Source organism: Ptychodera flava, chromosome 11 (genome assembly GCF_041260155.1).
Source record: "Ptychodera flava strain L36383 chromosome 11, AS_Pfla_20210202, whole genome shotgun sequence".
In the NCBI taxonomy this organism is placed as follows: domain Eukaryota; kingdom Metazoa; phylum Hemichordata; class Enteropneusta; family Ptychoderidae; genus Ptychodera; species Ptychodera flava.
In genome coordinates this window covers 26,534,369-26,554,110 of record NC_091938.1, presented here as the reverse complement: position 1 = coordinate 26,554,110, position 19,742 = coordinate 26,534,369, and the positions used below count along the sequence as shown (strand labels likewise).

General features: G+C 38.2%; 1 protein-coding gene across 2 annotated transcripts; it reads left to right on the top strand.

Moving 5' to 3' along the window:
* The first annotated feature begins 721 nt into the window (after positions 1–721).
* LOC139143959 (acyl-CoA dehydrogenase family member 11-like) lies at positions 722–17,822 on the top strand. 2 transcript variants are annotated; one of them, XM_070714583.1, is made up of 12 exons: positions 722–897; positions 2,644–2,769; positions 3,156–3,224; positions 4,559–4,697; positions 6,454–6,561; positions 7,342–7,440; positions 8,307–8,373; positions 9,282–9,367; positions 10,073–10,141; positions 13,693–13,847; positions 14,912–15,028; positions 17,068–17,822. In XM_070714583.1, exons 2-12 carry the CDS (start codon positions 2,653–2,655, stop codon positions 17,281–17,283), a joined length of 1,242 nt encoding a protein of 413 aa, XP_070570684.1. In that variant the 5' UTR covers positions 722–897; positions 2,644–2,652; the 3' UTR covers positions 17,284–17,822. The 2 variants fall into 2 exon arrangements, with proteins under 2 accessions (XP_070570684.1, XP_070570685.1); XM_070714584.1 differs by lacking the exon at positions 10,073–10,141 and adding an exon at positions 9,925–9,993 and having other exon boundaries at positions 734–897.
* Positions 17,823–19,742: the final 1,920 nt, after the last annotated feature.

The window sequence follows — 19,742 nt, the reverse complement described above, 5'->3', positions numbered from 1 at the left end:
TAACTTAGATTTCAGACGATATTATCGATTTTATAAAACAGCATGTCGGGCATCTGCCCCTTCCACACTCGTCTAATATTACTCTAACTTAGATTTTAGACGATATTATCGATTTTATCAGATATTATCCGATAAAATATCCGTCGCTCGATGTGATTGGCCAATCACGATCATGGTCGTATTAATCGAACGCGCCCCAGCTGTAGTGTATGTCTGCACACAGTCACCTGTGTTCTGTTCCAGTGCCTACTCGTCCCATAGATGTGTATACATATTTATTTATTTAGCCGTGTACACATATGTGACATAGGCATAAGATGAAATACAAAACAAAACAATTACAAGATTGAATGCATATGTCTTCTTCTTAGGCATGTGTACACACGTCGGGGTGGGCGCGGGGGTGGGCGGGTGGCAGAGCGGAATAGAACACACATGACAGGTGACTGTGGTTTGCAGCTCAGCTACCCAGCTATGCTTGCTAGGGAGTCTGTATTGTGCGTGAGAAATAAAAACACATATCATACGGAAATGCATAGAAGGTAATTTTCATTTGCGAGAAACTTACAGTAAAGTAACAAAGACACATGTTAGTACTGGGAAAATAACATTCTTTTTTTCGGCTTGACACTTGGACAGAAAGCAAGCAACCACCCTACCAAACGTAGCTTGGCTAGAGGTCCCAGTCCATGGCCCTCAGGTTAAAGGTCACACAAACTTTTGCGTGAACTTCGTCCTCACGATGTTGTGTGTGTCGCGCTGTGCATACCTTGAACAGATAAGAGCTGCGCGATCGACCAAATGATTGGATTGATCAGACCATTGTAAAAAAACCTGTGAAGGGACTATACGGGCAAAATACAAGTCCACTTTGCCAGCTCCTGGTTTCCTCACAGAGTGAGTACATGTTTTATCACAGAACGCCGCGAGTGAGTATTGATGAAAACACTGACTGTTTGTGGAATGACCGTCTGACAGTGACACAGGTCTGTAGTTATCTGGTGTGGTCATGTTCTCAGGTTTATCTTTAAAGGTAGAGGGGACGTGACTGAGTTAATGAACATGTATTTCTCAAAGTAAGGTAACCACGGGGTTACGAACATGGGGTCGAAGTTCAGAACGCAGGTTGTATTTGATTTTTAATACGTTTGTAGCTTGTACCCAAGACTGAAAGATCTAGTTGTCCGTGAGTCTCCGCAATTCCATGCGGAGACCCATACTGAATCTTTCATCTTTCAGTTCATGGGCTAACGAACAGATAGCTCCGCGCTTAGGAGGGATAAACTCTGCTCACTTTGAATTCTGCAAACCAATATTATAACCGATATTCACGTCATCATCTTTTATATTCACGTCATCATCTTTGGAATTCAAGACTGAACATCTTCAGGCTACAAAGACAACTCACAGATATCTCATTCTCAGTAGTGCACGGGAGCAGGTCACCTCGACCCCTGTCCTTTTCGACCCCAGTAAAATTCACACCCTCGTGTCACCACAGGCATCGCTGTAGTTGTGGTTTAGCCTTTCTACTACACTGAAAGCGCAACTACGGCGGTGCCTGTGCGTGTCACTGGTTGTTGTTACCTTGACCCTGATACCCTAACTGGTCACTTTGACCTCGTCACACTTTTCCTGTTATTCATCAAAATTATGTCATGGGACTTGCCTTGGAGAATTGATGGTGTTTCTGTGATAACATATGCTTGCTTCAAAACAATAATTTCAAAACATTAATTTCGCCGTTTTTATACACAAAATGCAGCCACTACGGCCCAGCACCTGTGCGTAAGTGATGACAATTGGCTGTGCATCTGTCTACACTTAGCCATGGAGGTTTGTAGCACATTGTGCGTTCCTGGCACAGCACTATTAAGCTTCCACTGACCTGCTTTTGAGATAATGACTGCAGTTTGTCCCTCTAACTCCAAAGGAAAGGTTTGCCGGGGTTGAGGTGACCAGGGCAGATAAGGTTGAAACGGTCAGGGGTTTTGGTGACCAGAAGCCCACTCCCCCCCCTTACACACACACACACACACACACACAATATCAGACTACATGACTGGTGCCTAGCAGCCCTTCTTACCTCCTTGTGGCAACTAAAGGCTACTGGCTGGGGATGTACTTTCAGCTTTGCCAGCTGAGTGAAAAGTTTGGCAAGAGTGCAGTGGACTGTGAACATACCACAGGCTAGTTCTGGGTTTATGAATGACACACAAAGCATTTCACATTGAATTGCCAGCCAGCTACAGAGTCGCTGCAGTTCTGTGCCCCACAACTTTCCCCAATGATACTGTGTAGCAGGGAAAGGTCCACCTAATGAAATTGTCGGGAAAGTTGCGGGCAACAGAACTGCAGCAAGGCTATTTGATCATAGTGTGAGCGCTTCCCCAAGGAAAACCCCACTTTGTACAGTTCTGAGCAGTGAATATATTATCACTCTTGCTACAGGTAAGGATTACAGTTGCCTGTTAACATTTCTGTTATTGTTATTTTCAAGCATGTTGTCTCATCAGTTTTGTGAGAGACACAGAATTAGAAAGAAACCTATAAATTTTTTTTGATGTGTTATATGTGTGCTTCATCACTGGTGTGTAATCTGTGTTGTGTTACTATTACTATATCATAATTCTCCTTTTCCAGCCTTGAACAATGTCGGGGTCCCAGACTTCACCTGTGCTTGACACAAAGGTTATGTCACCCAAGGGTAAAGAGGTGTTGGAAAAAGTGAAAAAGTTCATGGTTGAGCATGTGTATCCTGCTGAACAAGTGAGTTTTACCCAGATTGCCATCTTCATGAATTGTTTACAAAGTATCGTGATGCTTTTGCAAGTATGTAGTTGTCACTAAGCGTTGAAGCCTTTGTGAGCAATTTTACTGTACAAACATATTATATGGATCAAAATGTCATGAATCTGTAAGTCTTAATATATTGTGAGAAATTACTTCATTTACATTTAGTGCATACACTTCCTCTTCAACCTTTGCACATTTCAAGAGAAAGATACAAATACATATGCTTCTACAATGAAAATCCGTTCTGTATTTGTGTGAGCAGAGAGATTTTCCCGATCTATGTCAAACTTCCAATTTGTCCAGGATATGTATACGATTTTATCAGTACTGGTAAATCTTTGCTGTTTTCAAATATTTAGGTGTACACAGAACAGTTGGCAAACTCTGGAAAGAAATGGTGGATCCCGCCAATTATTGAAGAAGTCAAGGTGAGACAACCTTAGCACACTTCTGTTTTTTAAAAGTACATGTATTAATGAGTAATCTTTCCACACACACGTGCATGTACACAAACACCTATTTTCCCTGTGTGTGAGGGTATGGTAGACTGGAAAATCCATTTCTTGAAGATGCTTGGTCTCACTCCAAGTGGGTGGGGAATCTTCTAGTCTGTTTCCCTACAATGCCCCGTTTCTGTCTCTGGCTATACTATGCCATGCCTTTTCATGAGCACAGTGCAGCCAGCAGGAGAAGTGAGGCGGGCAACTGGAATAGGGAGAGCTACCTTAAACAACAGATTTCCAGTGTAGGGTTAAGACTCTTCAAAAGATCATACCATCAACAGCTACTGTCAAATAGCGCTGATCGCAAATTATGTCGTTTTCTCTCTCATTAATATGCATAAATAAATATTTGTTCGCATTTTCCGCATAAAAGATGAAAATAAAACCTGTTAGTGTGACAATGGCTACTAAAAAAAGTCACAATAATTCGTGTAAATTTATGGCTCAGACGACAAGCTGCAACAACAGCCGCGCATACAACAATAAAATTTGTCCAAATTTTATGCAGCATTGTCCGATCTGGCGCGCTTATAGACATATTTAATAACAAACTTGGATCAATGCTATTGTACATGAACATGTCTGTACTGAGTGTCCCCCTGTATGTCCCCCTGTATGTGCCCCTGTATGTCCCCCTCAATACATCAGAAGAATTCAAACTAACATTTGTGATATCAACCATTTTGTGGAATAAAATTGAATAAGAGCAAACACAATGTACTTTTCACCAAAGGTACAGAGGTTCAAGAAGATAGGTCCTAAAGCAAAGAAGCTGTAATGCTAATTGACAAAACAAATATTACGTAGAGAATTCTATGAATTTTACAAGGCTAAGTTCAGTACATGCACTTGTTATTTTCAGGTAGTGTGCACTTCAAAAGTTAAAGACTTAAACTTTTGCTTAAACTTTCCTGAATGAAACTTTTAACCATTCTCTTACCAAAGCAAGAATAAAAATAAGGGATCACCGTGTAAAGTTTGGAACTAGAGGAACAAATTAACGAACATTCATTGATATTTGAAATTCATAATGGCCACCATCCCTGTGTTAACTCTGTGAAAAAAAAAATTTCAATTTGCAAAAAAACTGAGCTGATGAAGAACTTTCTCTCTCCAAGAGCTTTAAAAGGAGCCCCCCCCCCCCCCCCCCCCCCCCCCAAGTGGTAGATCAGAAAGGAATTGTGAAAAGTTGAGAATCTGAATACGTATCCCAAGGCGCATTCTACCTTACCGGTACACTTATCATTGTTTCCATACAGGCGAAAGCCAAAGAGCAGGGACTCTGGAATCTGTTCCTACCAGGTATCAGTGGTCTGACTGTCTTGGAATATGCATTGATAGCTGAGGAGACAGGGAAGTCTCGCCTTGGTCCAGAAGCCTTCAACTGTGCTGCCCCAGGTGAGGTCAAAGTATCGTAACACATTCCGGGATTTCTCAGATTCAGCAGTAGAGGGCCAGAAGTTACTAAGCAGGCAGGCAGCCTCTCTCACAGAGTGTCTTGGTGCCAGAGTATCAAATGACAGGCAGAACAAAGGTTGCCGTAGTTGTTAGTCATCTATAAATCATGATAATACCCAAGCTATAATGACCATGGTGGCATTTGATAACCTTTGCCAGAGCTGGATTTCTTCAGCATGGTGCAAAGACCCTGTGGCAGTAAATTCTACTGCTTTCCCATATCTCACAAAGATATATTATAGATAGTGTTTACCAGGGTGCTACAAATAGACAGTAAAACAAGTCCAAACAGTGGCAGTCAAGGTAAAAAGAACAAAATGTAGAAAAATGACAAGAACAATAGGGTTATCTTCAACCACTGATAAGTGGTGGTACATTGTACCTTGTGTCCAGAATGGGTAAGTTTGCCCTTCTAGCTTGCTACACCTGTTAAAGGTATACTGTCACCTGTTCCAATTTTGCCTCAGTTACCATGAAAAGAGAAAATCTAACTAATAATAGATTTTAAGCGGGTGGCTGCTTTTTAAAAACAGCGCCCTCACATGGGCATTTTGAATACCAAGGAATGCCCCTTTGACCATATATGGGCATATTTGGATTACAGGTGACTGTATACCTTTAAGATTGCCACAAAGTGACAAATTCACTTGTAATCAGATAAAGCCATGAAATCAGTGTTGTGAATCAAAGCCAGGTACTCTATGCTGTCACTCATTCAAGAAACACATACATGTATGTCATATTTCAATGCAATGCAACATCTCCATACATGTATTTTACTATAGAACTTAAATGATTCACTAGTCTGCTTTCCGAGAATCCTTGCCTTACAAGCATTTCCATTGAAATACTATGGGATTTATATTTTTTCAAGGCCATGAGAGACATGTATGGATCTATGTTCAAAAGTACCCTCAAAATTATTTAAATGCCGTAGGGGTGCCCCTTTTAATTCTTGTATCACTTAGTCATGTGGAAGTCGTATCTGATATGGTAATAATGTAGGGTAGATATTGATGGATCTATCGATAGGTTTGAACTTGGAACATCAGCACTGAATAACTTTGCAGTAAAAGCAGTGCAGCTGGGTATGTAATAGGTCAAACCTGGAATTTGAATGGGACCATGGTACAAACAAACCAACGTAGACGTACATGTATTTCCATATGCGATTGTACACATGTTGGTTTGTTTGTACCCTCGTCATGCGATCTCCTCTTCAGTGTAATGAGTCTGTAGAACTCCCTAGAAGATATCGCGTCATTTTTATTCCGAAGTAGAACCATTTCTTCATACAAGTATGGGACTGACCAATAAATCGGGGGGGGGGGGGGGGGGGGGGTTGGTTGGTTGGCTGATAAAGATATATGTAAATTATAAAAATAATGAAATGCCTGCAGTGAAAATTTGAAAAAAGTTATTTGTCAAATTTATGAGTGCAATAAAAGAAGTATTTCATGTGATTACCCTCACCACCCCCTTTCTCAACTGATGGTCCATCCCCTTAACCCTTTCACCACCATGGTTTGTCTCAAATCCATTGTTTTCTATGGTAAAATTGGACCTGTACACAGGGAACTGGGGGTCCATCCGTTAAAGTGGATTTCATAATTATTGCTGTGTTCTTTAATCTGTTATCTTATGTGATTTTTGTCTCATCAAATATACTGATTTTACATTTGGTTTCAATCCACAGATACAGGCAATATGGAAGTCTTGTACTTGTATGGATCTCCTGAACAGAAGAAACAGTGGTTAGAGCCACTGCTAGAGGGCAAGATTAGATCATGCTTCAGCATGACAGGTAAAAGATGTGTATTTGTAAAGCTTTAAGGTAAAAATGTATCTCAGGAACAGACATTCAGACTCTTAAACTTTTGCAACACATTTTTGATCTACAACTTGTTTGGACTCATTTGACTTATTGAGTAATTAAGTTTTCACCAAATTTTTTTAAAAATCGAAAATTTGGGGTTTTTTTTCCATACAGTTAACACCTGTTTGGTGGCCATTTTGAATTTCAAGTGCAGTAAATATTAGGTCCTGGTACTACATTTTACACAGTGACCTCAGATTTATATTCTTGATATCAAAAGGGAAACGAGCAAAAGTTTAAATCTTTCAATTTGGAGGCGCATACTACCTCAATGGTTTCCTTGCAATGAAACATCTCTCAAATGTATTTATGAATCATTTGAATAATGTTTTAGTCAAATGGATTTTCTGAAGTTTTACATTTGATGTCGCCTGTGTATACTCAAACTCCAGAGGATGCACATGCTATTTCACCTTTTAGGACACCTTTTCTCTCAAAATCTGATGAATTTCTATGAAGTTGTGCATAGGTAACCAATAAATGGTTAGTCACTAACAATTCAAGTACATGTATTGACATTAAGTATTTGAAACAGCGCCCTCACATGATACAAACATATGTTGGAAATTTTGTCCCAGTGTGTTGAATCCAGTGATTGTGTACATAATTTTAATGCAATAATGGATTTCCAGTGGTGAGATTTAAGATATCTTGTATTAATAACAATTATTTTGAACTGTATCTGTGTAATCTCTGCTTACTTGACAGAACCTCAAGTGGCATCTAGCGATGCAACAAACATGCAATGTACAATCACACGTGATGGTGATAGTTATGTCATCAATGGAAGAAAATGGTGGAGCAGTGGTATGGCTGTCTCTTTATTCTCAATTTTCGATCTTATATTAAAAAAACAGAGTTCATACACTCCTGGAAAGTCCTTGACAGTCGTTCAATGTCAAAGCCTCCTTGAAGGTCCTGGCAAAGTCCGTGAAAATGAAATTAAGTCATGGAATGTCACGGAAATTAAAAATTCACACAACAACTTTCAAAATTGACACGATGATTAGTCATGACATCATACAAATTTAAAATAGATATAAGTATTGTATAGCATGAAAATGTTACTGAAAAAGTTCATAAGAGTTGTAGAATTTTAAGGGACTTTGAGCGTATGGACCTTGTAAAAAATAAATCATATAACAAGGGCTGTCAGCTTTTCCACACTTACGGCAGCATTGAATCCTGGGATTGAAAGTCATCATCTAGTGTTTGAAATTATGTAGGTCTGAGTATCCTAGAAAACCTGTTGCTCAAACTTTAAAAGTAAAAGCTACTCTGTATGAACTTTGTTTAATTCTCTGAAAGATGCCCAATGTCTCTGTCCCTTTGCTTTTCCAATGGGTGCCCCGCACCCGTACCCTCTTGGCTTTTTACCCCTTCCATCACAATGGTTTTGCCCAAACCCAGTGTCATCAATGGTGATTATGGACCTGTTTACAGGAAATAGGCTTAATAGGTTAATTTCCATGTCTATCCACTCGTTCAATCTATATGTATGTCAAGGCCTTTGATAACACAAGTTTACATGATCTTTCACTTGATTGTCTAGTCCTTATCCTGCTCTGTCTTCCCCTCTTGGTCTTGTCTGTCTGCCTGCCTGCCTCTCTGTCTGTCTCTCAGTCACGCTTTTTTCGTTCTTTTCTAAGTCATTCTCTTTGTTGATCGTACAGGTGCTGGTGACCCAAGATGCAAGGTTTCCATTCTAATGGGCAAAACTGGAGGACAAGACTCTCCAAGGTACTAGATCTCTGTTTCAGATGTCACTCTGTCACTTCATATTCATAGAAGTGATGATTAGAAAAAAACCTCCTTTCTTAGCGATCAATGAATCCTTTGGTAAACATTTAAAGGGCCAGTAACTGTAACTCTTGATGACTTGATCACTTTTGTTTTTAATCCCACTGTGGTTTCTAGTTCTACTCCCTGAAGCATTTTGAGATACACAGTGTTAAGTTTGTCAACTCAGTCTGTATATATGTAGAGTGCATTATTATTGTTGACCAATGCATTCTCATCTGGACTACCATAGAATTCAAATGTTAACAAAAACAGTGCATTTTACTATAGGTGCTGTATTGACAAGCTACGTAGTTGGTGTTTCAACATGATATGGGGAGTAGAACAAGATCTTTCAAATGACATACAACATCAAAAAGTTAAATACATGTATTATGAAATGGTTCAGCTACTGGCCCCTTTATTTTGTTGTTATTGCTTGTACATGGATTTATGGTCCAAGTTTTGTATGCTTCTGTTAGTTATTTTTTTACAAATACACCACAAAACCAAAAAAGTTGTCTTTTGAAGTATATGTGTTTGATACATCTCTTGGAAATACTACAAATGCCATCGTGTCAGCAAATAAGAGTTGTTAGATTTAGACTAACCCGCCTTGATCATGTTAGTTTTTGTTTTGTTTCTTGAGTGACAGCTTTCTCCTGATTGTCAGTATTGTTAAAACTGAAATATGTTACCTCAGCATTATAGTCTGGCTAGTAAAAACATTATTTTATTGCAATTACAGACAATACAGCTGAATGAAACATGGAATGAGAAGTTGGTTGAAAATAAGATGTCATTTTCAGTTAGTACTAAGTTAATAATATAAATAATATGAATAAATGAATTGTTTTTGTTCATTTCAGACATAAACGTCACAGTATGATTTTAGTTCCTCTTGATACACCTGGTGTGAAAATTGTCCGATTCATGCAAGTTTTTGGCAATGAAGGTAAGCTGTGTAATATTCTGTAGCACATTAAGAAATATGCTGCGCCGGTAACATTCAAATATGTCCCATGTTCATTAGTCTTCCCTTTACCCTTTGAGTGCCAAAGTCAACTTTTGTCTCCTGTATAAAATGTAACCCATGCAAATTTTTCCGATTTTTTCCAAAGTTTTGATCAAAAACTGTAGCCAATGAAAAGTGATGTCCATATAGTCCAAAATTGTCCAAAAATTACAGAGAAATTCATAAAATTTGGTAAAATTTTACACTGAAATTTTGTTGGGAAACTTTACAGCACTCAAAGGGTTGATTGATATGCCAGCCCACACCTGTTATCTGAATTATGGTAAATATCACAGCGGAGCTATATAATATGGTCTGCTTGGTCACTTGTTTAAAACTTTTCACAGAGGGCTCAGCACTGTTGACCCATATTGAACAATATGACTGCTGATATTTGATCTTGACCCCTTGGCTTCTGTCCCAACCATTTGCTTTGAGTGTGTCTATTGAAGTATTACTGATAACCACTGCTACATCCTAGTTTGGTTGTACTGTAGGTAATCCCAAGGGGCATGCTGAGATTGAGTTCAAAAATGTCAGAGTACCTCTCTCCAACATAATTCTCGGTAAGTACGAAGCAACGAAACTGAACTGCAAATTTTAAATGTAAAATATATTGAGGACTACGTGTACATTTTCCTCTAGATGCTCCTCATGGCCATGCAGAAATTGAATTCAACAATGTGAGGGTTCCTCTCTCCAATATGATACTTGGTAAGTACAGAAACCCTAGTGGCCATCTTGCTTCAAACCTAATGAAACTATGTGAGCTTTCTGGTATAAACACCACATACCTATTTTGAAACACGTCTCAATTTCTCTACGTACTTCTGTTTTTAAATGATTACATGGTTGTACGGGTGTTAATTTCAATTTTAGGGGAAATCTTCAGTTCTTTACATAATTAATGTGGTTAATTCCTCCTAGTGTTGGTAAACAATATCGTTGGTACACATACTGGACATTCATGCATGGCTAATACTCTGTGAAATATCAAGACTCTCACCTTCTTTTTGTAGTTTCTTCAGAGTATATGCTAACACCTCACTTAGTATCACGACATTAGGGTTACATTTAATCTAATTTTTACCTTCTCGTGTCTATTTATAGACAGAGAAGGTATTAGAGTTGAAAACCAGTATGCTGGTGTCAACTACTTCCGTCTGTCAATACTTCCATCTGTCAAGATCCGTTGACGTCACGCCATCGTGATGGGTCATATCATAAACTGGTGGGGGTGTTCATGGTTCAGGTTGAGGTGTAGGAGACGATTTTGAGCTGTGACAAAAATCAAATGGGACTTAGCGGCATAGCCAGTGTTAAGCCTTTCTCCAAGGTTCTTAGTTGACTACAATCTATTACAGACTACTGAGCTGACGTTAGGGGTACTCACTTTGTGTTTGCTCACTCTGTGTACGTGTGCGCTAGTGTTTGGTACTGAGTTGCGTGGATATCCCCTCATGGCCTTACTTGATATGGGCCTGTTGCATAATCTGCAGATGTTAGCCAGTCGGCATTTTCCTTGCATTTTTTCTCATTTAATTTTGCAAAATATCGGCGAGTATCTCAATATTTCAAGATAACTCTTTCTTCCCAATCGTTTCCTGGAGTTTCAGAGTCATATGAATGAAAATGAGTGAAAGTTTTAGACAGGAAAATCGGACGTCGGCCATGTTCAATGTTTACACTAGTACAATCAGAAATTTATGTGGAGGAAATATAGTAACTAACAAACACTGTTCATGATGCCCGCCCTCTAGAGGCAGACCTTCCTATATGAAGTACCACATTTGATGCACACAAAGGAGCATTTTAACTTTTAGAAAATGACAAATTGAATAAGAAGGTATTCTGAAAATGTCAAAAACTGAGGAAAAATGCGCAAATATTCAAAATCAACAGGTTAACTGACTGGTCAGCTATAAAAAATGAAAACGTTTATGATCAAAAGTTTTTGAGATGCGCACATTTAAAGGGCCATTATTTGTAACTTTTGACCATTTTTACCTCGGAAAATTCCATGTTGGAGGCTCATATTTGTTGCAAAATGTTGTTTTACGAAGAAACAAACATGATTAGTGATGTTATAGCCACATAAAACTGCTAATTTTTGTTCAAACGTGTTGCCCTTCCGAGCTCGTTTGTTGACATCTGGCATGCTCAGCGTGCTGGGGAGAACGCAGATATGGTGACGCCGCGATCACGCCAGATGTACAAGTTCACGTTTATTGCGGGATCAAAACAACATTGCGTCGTGGATTGCCAGACATCTGGCTACGCAACGTGCTCGGACAATAGACTTCGACGTAAGTGCCGGGCATAAGTAATGAATATTTATTTTGAAATTGCTGTAAATGGCTCGCTCAGGTGCAGAAGAATGCCTACGTTGCAATCCGCGTGTCAACAGAGTTTGTATTTCTGTCCGGACAAAAATTGAAATTTTCGTTGTAAAATCACATGTTATTTAGTTGTAGGGCACGTAATGTTTCCGAATAATATGCGATTTGCTGTTATTTGACAGGCTATTCAACATGAGCCAGTAATCATTTCAATCAAACTAACGGAAGAATCGCAAGAAGATACAGCTAATGGAACTTTAACAAATACAGAAATTATTAACATTATAAATATAAGACCAAACTATTTTTTCAGGGATGGGAGAGGTTGGAAATGAGGGGTGAGAGACAAAGACACTCCTATTGCTGCATGTGGATGCAGCCACACCATTTCATTTACAGCATACTTATTCACTGTGTTGTGTTCAAGTTCCATATTGTACTGACTGTCATACAAGGATAACATAAGCAAATCAAATCAAATTAGAAAAGGATCAATGCTGTTGTGTGGATTTTGCTGAACATGGCTGATTTTAATATTTCACCCTATATATTTGGTATCCAGCAAAGGCATATTTTGATGTAAAGTCAAAATAAACACTACATTGCTGACATATATGTTACCGTTTCTGCATGAACTTTTCCTTTTTAATTTAAATTATAGTATAGTAGTACTTCAAACAGATTAACAATTATCGTGATGTCAACCCATAATTTTACATCACAAAGACTGTAATTCTGCCAATTTTTTTATTTTTCAGTCATTTTATTAATTTTGCACTGCACAAGATGATTGAACAAATTGCAATGTTTGAATTTGTAAACTCAAAGAATAAATCCTTTGGTCACAGATTAAATTATTTTTTGAAAAGAAATTTACTCTTAAACACTTTTAGCATATATTCTTTACACGGTCATGTATTTCAAGGTAAATATGCCTATACCGTTACATTTAATTTATAGATGCCAGGTTGTGTATTTCACATGCACTCAGGTCAGTAGGGAAGTGCGTCATTACTATTTTGGACTGTTAATTCTTATTTCTGAATTATTTAACTTTTTTCCACATTGAACTATCTTTAGGCAGTTTATACTGTAGCTTAGAATTTTTTTGATTGATATATTTAATCATCTTTTGGGTTCTTTGGGTCCATATCCCACCTCATGCCCCTACATCATCAACTATTAACCAACAACTCCATGCCAACAACCAATTACCTGACCTGGCCACACATTAGAGAAGGTACAGCGTCATTGACGGTATTTTTAATTATATCTTTTCGATGTCTTTCACAAATATGTGAAGAAAATCCCTGTTACGGTAGTATGCGCCTCAAAAGTGACGACTCATACTTTTGCTCAAAGATTCCCCACTGAAACTTTCAACCAAACTTTCAACCATTCTCTTTCAAAACCAAGAATAAAAATAGGGGTCAACCTGCAAAGTTTAGTACTAGAGAAACTAATTACCCAACATTTACTAAAATTTGAAATTCAAAATGGCCCCATCACCTCTGTGGAAAATGAAATTTTTCGATTTTTAAAAAAAACTAACACTGTAAAAATATTTTTTAAACTGAGAACTTTAAAGTAATCTTTACAAATGGTAGATCAGAAAAGTGTTGACAAATTTTAGAGTCTGAATATCTGTCCATATGGCCTATTATACCTTAATGCAAATGTTTTGATTTAGTGGATTCATTCTACAAAATCTCCACACACCCCTGTGTGAATCTAGTGGTGTTTGTGTATGCTTTGCTTGTTTTTTCTGACATATGAGCAGAAGTGTTGGAGTGTAAAGATAAAAAAGAAGAGGCCTGGTTGAATTTATTTTAAGTTGATCTACTGTCACAATTGATCCTGTAATCATAGGGAGTCAATGTTTTGATAGTCCCGAGTGACAAATAATTTGCCATGTATCAATTACAGGGGAGGGCCGTGGATTTGAGATTGCCCAAGGCAGACTTGGACCGGGCAGAATTCATCACTGTATGAGATGTATTGGACTTGCTGAGCAAGCATTGAAGATGATGTGTGCTAGAGTTCACCAGAGGTCACCATTTGGCAAAACCCTGGCTCATCAGGTATTCATACTCTGAGAACTTGCCGTCCCAGGAATGGAAGATTATGTACAGTGTTGCAGCCAGGAATTTTAACCAGGGGACACTGTGTCCCACCACTGTTTTTTGTGGGGCCGTTTAGAATTTTTGGACAATATGCATCAGTTGTCAATCAAATTTTGTATTATTTTGTATCAAGGTAGTTTCTACGGAACAAAAGTCAAGCTACTGCGTCGCTATGCTTGAATTTCAGGCAATTGTAAGAGTACACCATATCTGCCACCCATCAGAGCTCAGTCAGACTACAAGCAAGTTATGATATCAAATGCAGGATTTCAATAACTTTTAATCACGGCTCTGAAAGTACATAAATATAAGCCTCAAAATAATCATGCAAAACAAAGGTCATTGTCAATAACAAGATACCATTTGCAGGCTACACTCTACACAGTCAACTCATGAGTGCGCCTGAAGTGACCCGCAGTATGCGAGAATGCAGGACAATGGGTTCCATTTGGGGGACATTGTTGCAAGATCGCGTCTTGGCTGCAACACTGTATGTAATTGTTTTGTAATCAGAGTGCAGTGGTCTATCTAGGTGATCTGATGAGTACAACCATTTTGAATAGCCTGAACAATAACAAGTGAAAAGTATCTTCATATTTCTTTCTTTACAAAGTATTTAAGATGTGAATGTATTTTCAGAACTGGTGAATATGTATTTTTTCAAATTAAACAAAGAAGTAAATAATAAGAAAGTGGATCACACAAATTTTAAGGATTGACATTAAGATGTCAGTTTGTCCAAATTACATGTGTGCCTGTATACTTTTACTTTGTTACAGTACAATGTCTTTGGTTAGCTTGCGTGTTTTAATTTGTCTGTGCTGACATGGTAAATTTTGACAGTTGTCATTCCAGCTACAATTTCATTAATTATGATGCCACTCTTCCCAATAGACAGTGTTTAAGGTTATCATTGTTTTGTACAGATATCTTTCATAAGCACATTATCAATGATTATTGATTCTTGAAACATCTCTGAATTCAGATCATTCATTTGTTTTTTCAAAATCACTTTATCGCAGGGAGTTGTGCGACATCAGATTGCAGAGAGTCGTATAGAGATAGAGGCCATGAGATTAATGGTTCTGAAAGCTGCCCACACCATTGATAAGTATGGAACTAAAGCCGCTAGAAAAGAGGTAAGAAGTGCCAACGGTGTGGTACTGTAAAAACCCTATGAATTCACCCACTCTATAAATTTAATAATTTTTAAATTGTAATAATTTTTCTGGTCGAATTATTGGTTTTTACGGTAGCTTTGGCATTAGTGATAATCTCTGCAATAGTCACAGTAACAGACAGGATGGTGCTCTTTACTGCTTTCCATGAGAATGCAAAGACGGAGTGCCATCATTTAGGATTAAAGTGGGCCAGCAGCCGTAACTTTCGATATTTTTATCATTTTTGTCCTAGAAAACAGGTGTGCTTTCTTCCTACCATGAAGTATGTTGGCATACGAAGTGATTGCTTTGGAAACACAGGACATTGCGTTCAATAAACAATGTTATTATTATGTGATGAATTCTTGTCTAGATTAGGGACCGTCTCAGATTGTCGCAGAAGTTCAAAAAGCGAAATTCATTCGTTTGGGGGGGTTAGGGGTTGACCTCCATTCAATTAGTGAACTTCACTTTCGCACTTTTATTTTGTGATCACAAGTTTTCGTGTGTTTATTTTGAATTAAAGAAAAACTGCACACTCGTGCCAACAAATTTGTAACTGTTTCCATCTCGTTTGTGCCCCAAACACAATTTACCGATAGTAACACTGTATCCTAAACCTTTCATTCATCAAATTATACAAAGACAAAAAGTATCATTTTTTAAAATGTGCTATTTATAAGCGTCTGCTCTAACCACTAGATGTCTTTATTGTAACTTGTTATGTACCTGGTCATAGTCGTTTTAATATGATTGAACATGCCTGGGCCCCTTCTCAAAGTTTCTCGCTTATTACCGCCCCTACCAAGTACAGATTGCGTGTTCACAAAGACAAAGAACAGCACAAGAGATGCAAAAAGGGAAAGTAAAATAAAATGAAACATTTATGCGGTAAAATGCCCTGTTAGCACTCAAATCTGATCGTTTACTTTAATTGTAATGTGGCTAGAGGAATACGTCTTTAGTAGCTACATGATAGCAAATAGCAAAATGCAACATTGTACTCTCAGGCAGACATGAACATTTCGCACTTTTGAAGTTTCATTTAGGGGGAGGGGGGAGGGGGTTCTGATCTAAACGAAGGAATTTCGTTTCTTGAACTTCTGCGACAATCTGAGACGGTCCCTTAGAAATTCAGTCATCTGCAGTAACACAGGACATCCTACACATAGCTGTATTGACATGTTGAACAGTGGCACGGGCAAATTTGACATGATTTTACGTTGGAAACGAGAGTATCATACAAATAGAACTGAAAAAGCTGGGAAACACATCTGAAATGATCTGAAGTTACAGCAATTTAGGCAATGTATTCCAGTGTCCTTGCTCAACTGTCCGTTAAAGTGTATCTGTGCATGGTTGCAACTGTTACTGACTGCATGGCTGTGAAAAGAACAGAGGATCCAGGGCTCTTCTTTTGTGCAGTGTTCTCATGATGGTTATTAATTCATGCCATAACAAGATTAGCATGTCTCTGTATCAACCATGGTTTTGCTATCCTCAGACAAGTAGCAAAATGTGCCTTTCTGTGAGGAATTCAATCCTTGCATACTCACTGAGGTGACAACAAAAAGGAACCATTGCTAAGTTAGAATTTCACTAATTTCACTAAGTTAGAATTGCAGAGAAAAAAAGACAAAGACAAAGCTATTTCAATGATGACTTTTTGCAGCAACATTGTTGAAAGACTGAAAATTGAACTTAAAATTAAACTTAAATTAAACTGGAAACTTAAATTAAACTTGAAACTTTAACCACTTACCACTCAGCGCACCCCGTACATATACGGTACACTGAAAGTAACGCCACACCCACCCACTACAGAAAGATCACTTTTCACATTTTCTTGATCCCTTTGCGCAACCACTATAGGCAGGTATGTAGGTAGATAGATAGATAGATAGATAGATAGATAGATAGATAGATAGATAGATACACATATATAAGAATTTCTTATTTGACATAATGACAGTATTGGTTATGTTGCTCATTATTCTTGTTGAAATCTGTACCTGCAGGTTGCAATGATCAAAGTGCTGGTACCTCGTACAACAGTCAAAATTATCGACCGTGCCATTCAAATCCATGGAGGTGCCGGCGTCAGCCAGGATTTCCCTCTGCACGCTATGTATGCTGGTGCCCGAACTCTACAGATAGCCGATGGTCCCGATGAAGTTCACTTGTCTTCTGTCGCCTTGCAAGAGATGCGAGATCAGCTAAATGCAAAATTGTAAAATCTGAGCTCCTTCCCCTGGGGCTGCAATCACTTTGTTGTACCTCCCAGGTTTGTGTAAAATCACATACTGGTGTACTCCCTTAGTCACCTCAAATTAGTTACCTCATTGGAATAAGTTTAGGGCAGGTGCTTGTTTAGACAGATTTTTATTGATCGGAAACCTGGAAACATCACTCTTTCAGTGATAAACTGAAAAGCATTCAGATATCTCAGAGTCCCTTTTGAGATTTATAAGTCATATTTTAGTCAGACTCGTCAAGGAAACATAATGGAAAGAATGTTATGTCATACACTCCCGTGTGTTACAATGGGACTGTGGATAAATAAAACAAGCACACAGTAAACACAACTTCCGTATTCAGGGGGAAGGGGGTTTGGCTGTATTTCGATTGACCATTTGCAAAAATCGCACTACATGTTTTCCTATTGCAACATCTAGCTACACGTTTTTATGTATCGCAAAATATCGCGCCATATTGTTTGGTGTGTACCAGGCCAGTACGGTACTGATGCTACACCAGCATTCTTTTGACATACATGTGGTTCAGTGCAGGTGTAAAATAATGTAACAATCATTTTGGATACACTGTTTCATTTCATTCTATTGGTTGCGCCATTGTTGAGTTGGCAGTCTACAAAGATTGATTTTAGAGGGGTTATGGGGGAGGGGGTATGGTCGGTAGCGCATTGGTGATTTCATAGCGATGTAATTACCAATTGTTGGTATGCTGATACAGAATGAGGGTTGGTTGGATTTTTAGCATTATTTCCAAACCTTTGTTTAGGGGAGGGGAAGGGGGTTTAGGCGAACACAATTAGTTGCGTTTACCGTGCACAAATTTTAATTATCCACAGCCCCTCACACTGTGGAGACAATATTGGTTACTGATGTCATAGCTGATGTTGATTTCTCAATGCTAATTGTCAATATTTACCTCAATTTAATGTACTGTGCCTTGAAACTCATAGACTGAAACTTTTGTTCAAACTTTCCGCAAGCTAACTTTAAACTATTCTCTTTCAAATCAAGAATAAAAATAGGGGATCACAGTGCAAATTTTGGCATTACGGTATGGAAAGAAATTGCCCAATATTTCCCAGTGCCCAAATTTGAAATGAAATGGTCAGCTAAAGAGATAGCAATCTTCAACAGCCAATACTGTCAATGTAGTTTGACCACCTCAAACTAGTGATAAAATGTATTTCCCTTCCTAATCTGAAAATGCAAAGTCACGGACTATGTCTGCTTGATTACATAATAGTAAATGTAACCCTTAGACTTGTCAACACAAAAATTACTATGATTTATTGCCCATTATGATTGAATATGTTTTGAGTTCAAAGAACTTGCGAGAACTGATTTCTTGTAATGTGTATATGTGCAATATACATATTCACACTGTATGAGCAGCATTTTATGGTGTAAAATTTTTTGTCATTCCTGCGCTCGTGGTAATAATCACGTGGTAGTAATCACATATTTCCTCATAATCAAATCACAATGAGTGTGAAATTGAACACCTAGAGGATCTGTGAGAATGGGTGCTGAAAGCACTTTAGAGCATACGTGGGCTTTGAAGAAATGAGTCGAGCAAACTCAACTTTCAAATAGACACATGCTCTGAGCATATGTAAAAAGAAGAGAAGTCATTTTATAATCAAGTTTTAATAATGTACAATGATTTTACAAATGTGGAGATACTGTATCAGTATTTTATTGTCAATAAAATCTAACATTGATCAACACTGTGTGCATGTGGTATCTTTACTATGATTCATCCATGTTTTATCAAGTGTACTGTTATTTTACTTAAACATTGTTGAATGAGGTCCATTCTGAAGTGAGGGTGGAAGGTTCATAGTCTCTTGCAGTTGCCTGTACTGATATGGATGTCATTGGTGATCTGGACATGGTACTTGAATCTGCAGCAACCATTATATTTCAGATTTGCAGTGGTTATTAAATTCCCTATTCCATGAAGTGATGGGCATTAATGACATATTCAGTGTAGTTTTCTGTCACAAGACTTTGTGGTGTGATTCACACCAAAACAAATGGTGCGGCTGTCTTTTATTTTCTGTCTGTGTAAGATGAAGGTACCAGGCAGTTTTGTCGTATTGTGATGACTTGCAAGCATGGTTAACAGATGCATGTTCAAGAATGAGTCATATGTTGAAATGCAATGGCTTAGTCATTGCTCTGACAGCAGAATTCACCATACTCAGATGCTGAGTACACCCATGCTTGTACTCTGACCACAGGGGGCCCAGTCTCTGACGTTTTCTTGCTGTTTGTTTGTTTGTTTATTTGTTTGTTTATGAATACATAGAGTAAATATCAATAGAGCTGAAACATGGTTGTTGGAAATAAAGCAATAAATAAAATGTAAATGAAAGCCTGCAGATCTATACAGCATGCACACTGAGACTGTCCAAACTCAACTACACTCCGCCTTG

Coding starts and splice junctions, on each gene's coding strand:
- LOC139143959 (XM_070714583.1), top strand. CDS start 2,653: ATGTCGGGGTCCCAGACTTCACCTGTGCTTGACACAAAGGTTATGTCA. Junction 3,225..4,558: donor CAATTATTGAAGAAGTCAAG/GTGAGACAACCT, acceptor GTTTCCATACAG/GCGAAAGCCAAAGAGCAGGG. Junction 6,562..7,341: donor ATCATGCTTCAGCATGACAG/GTAAAAGATGTG, acceptor CTTACTTGACAG/AACCTCAAGTGGCATCTAGC.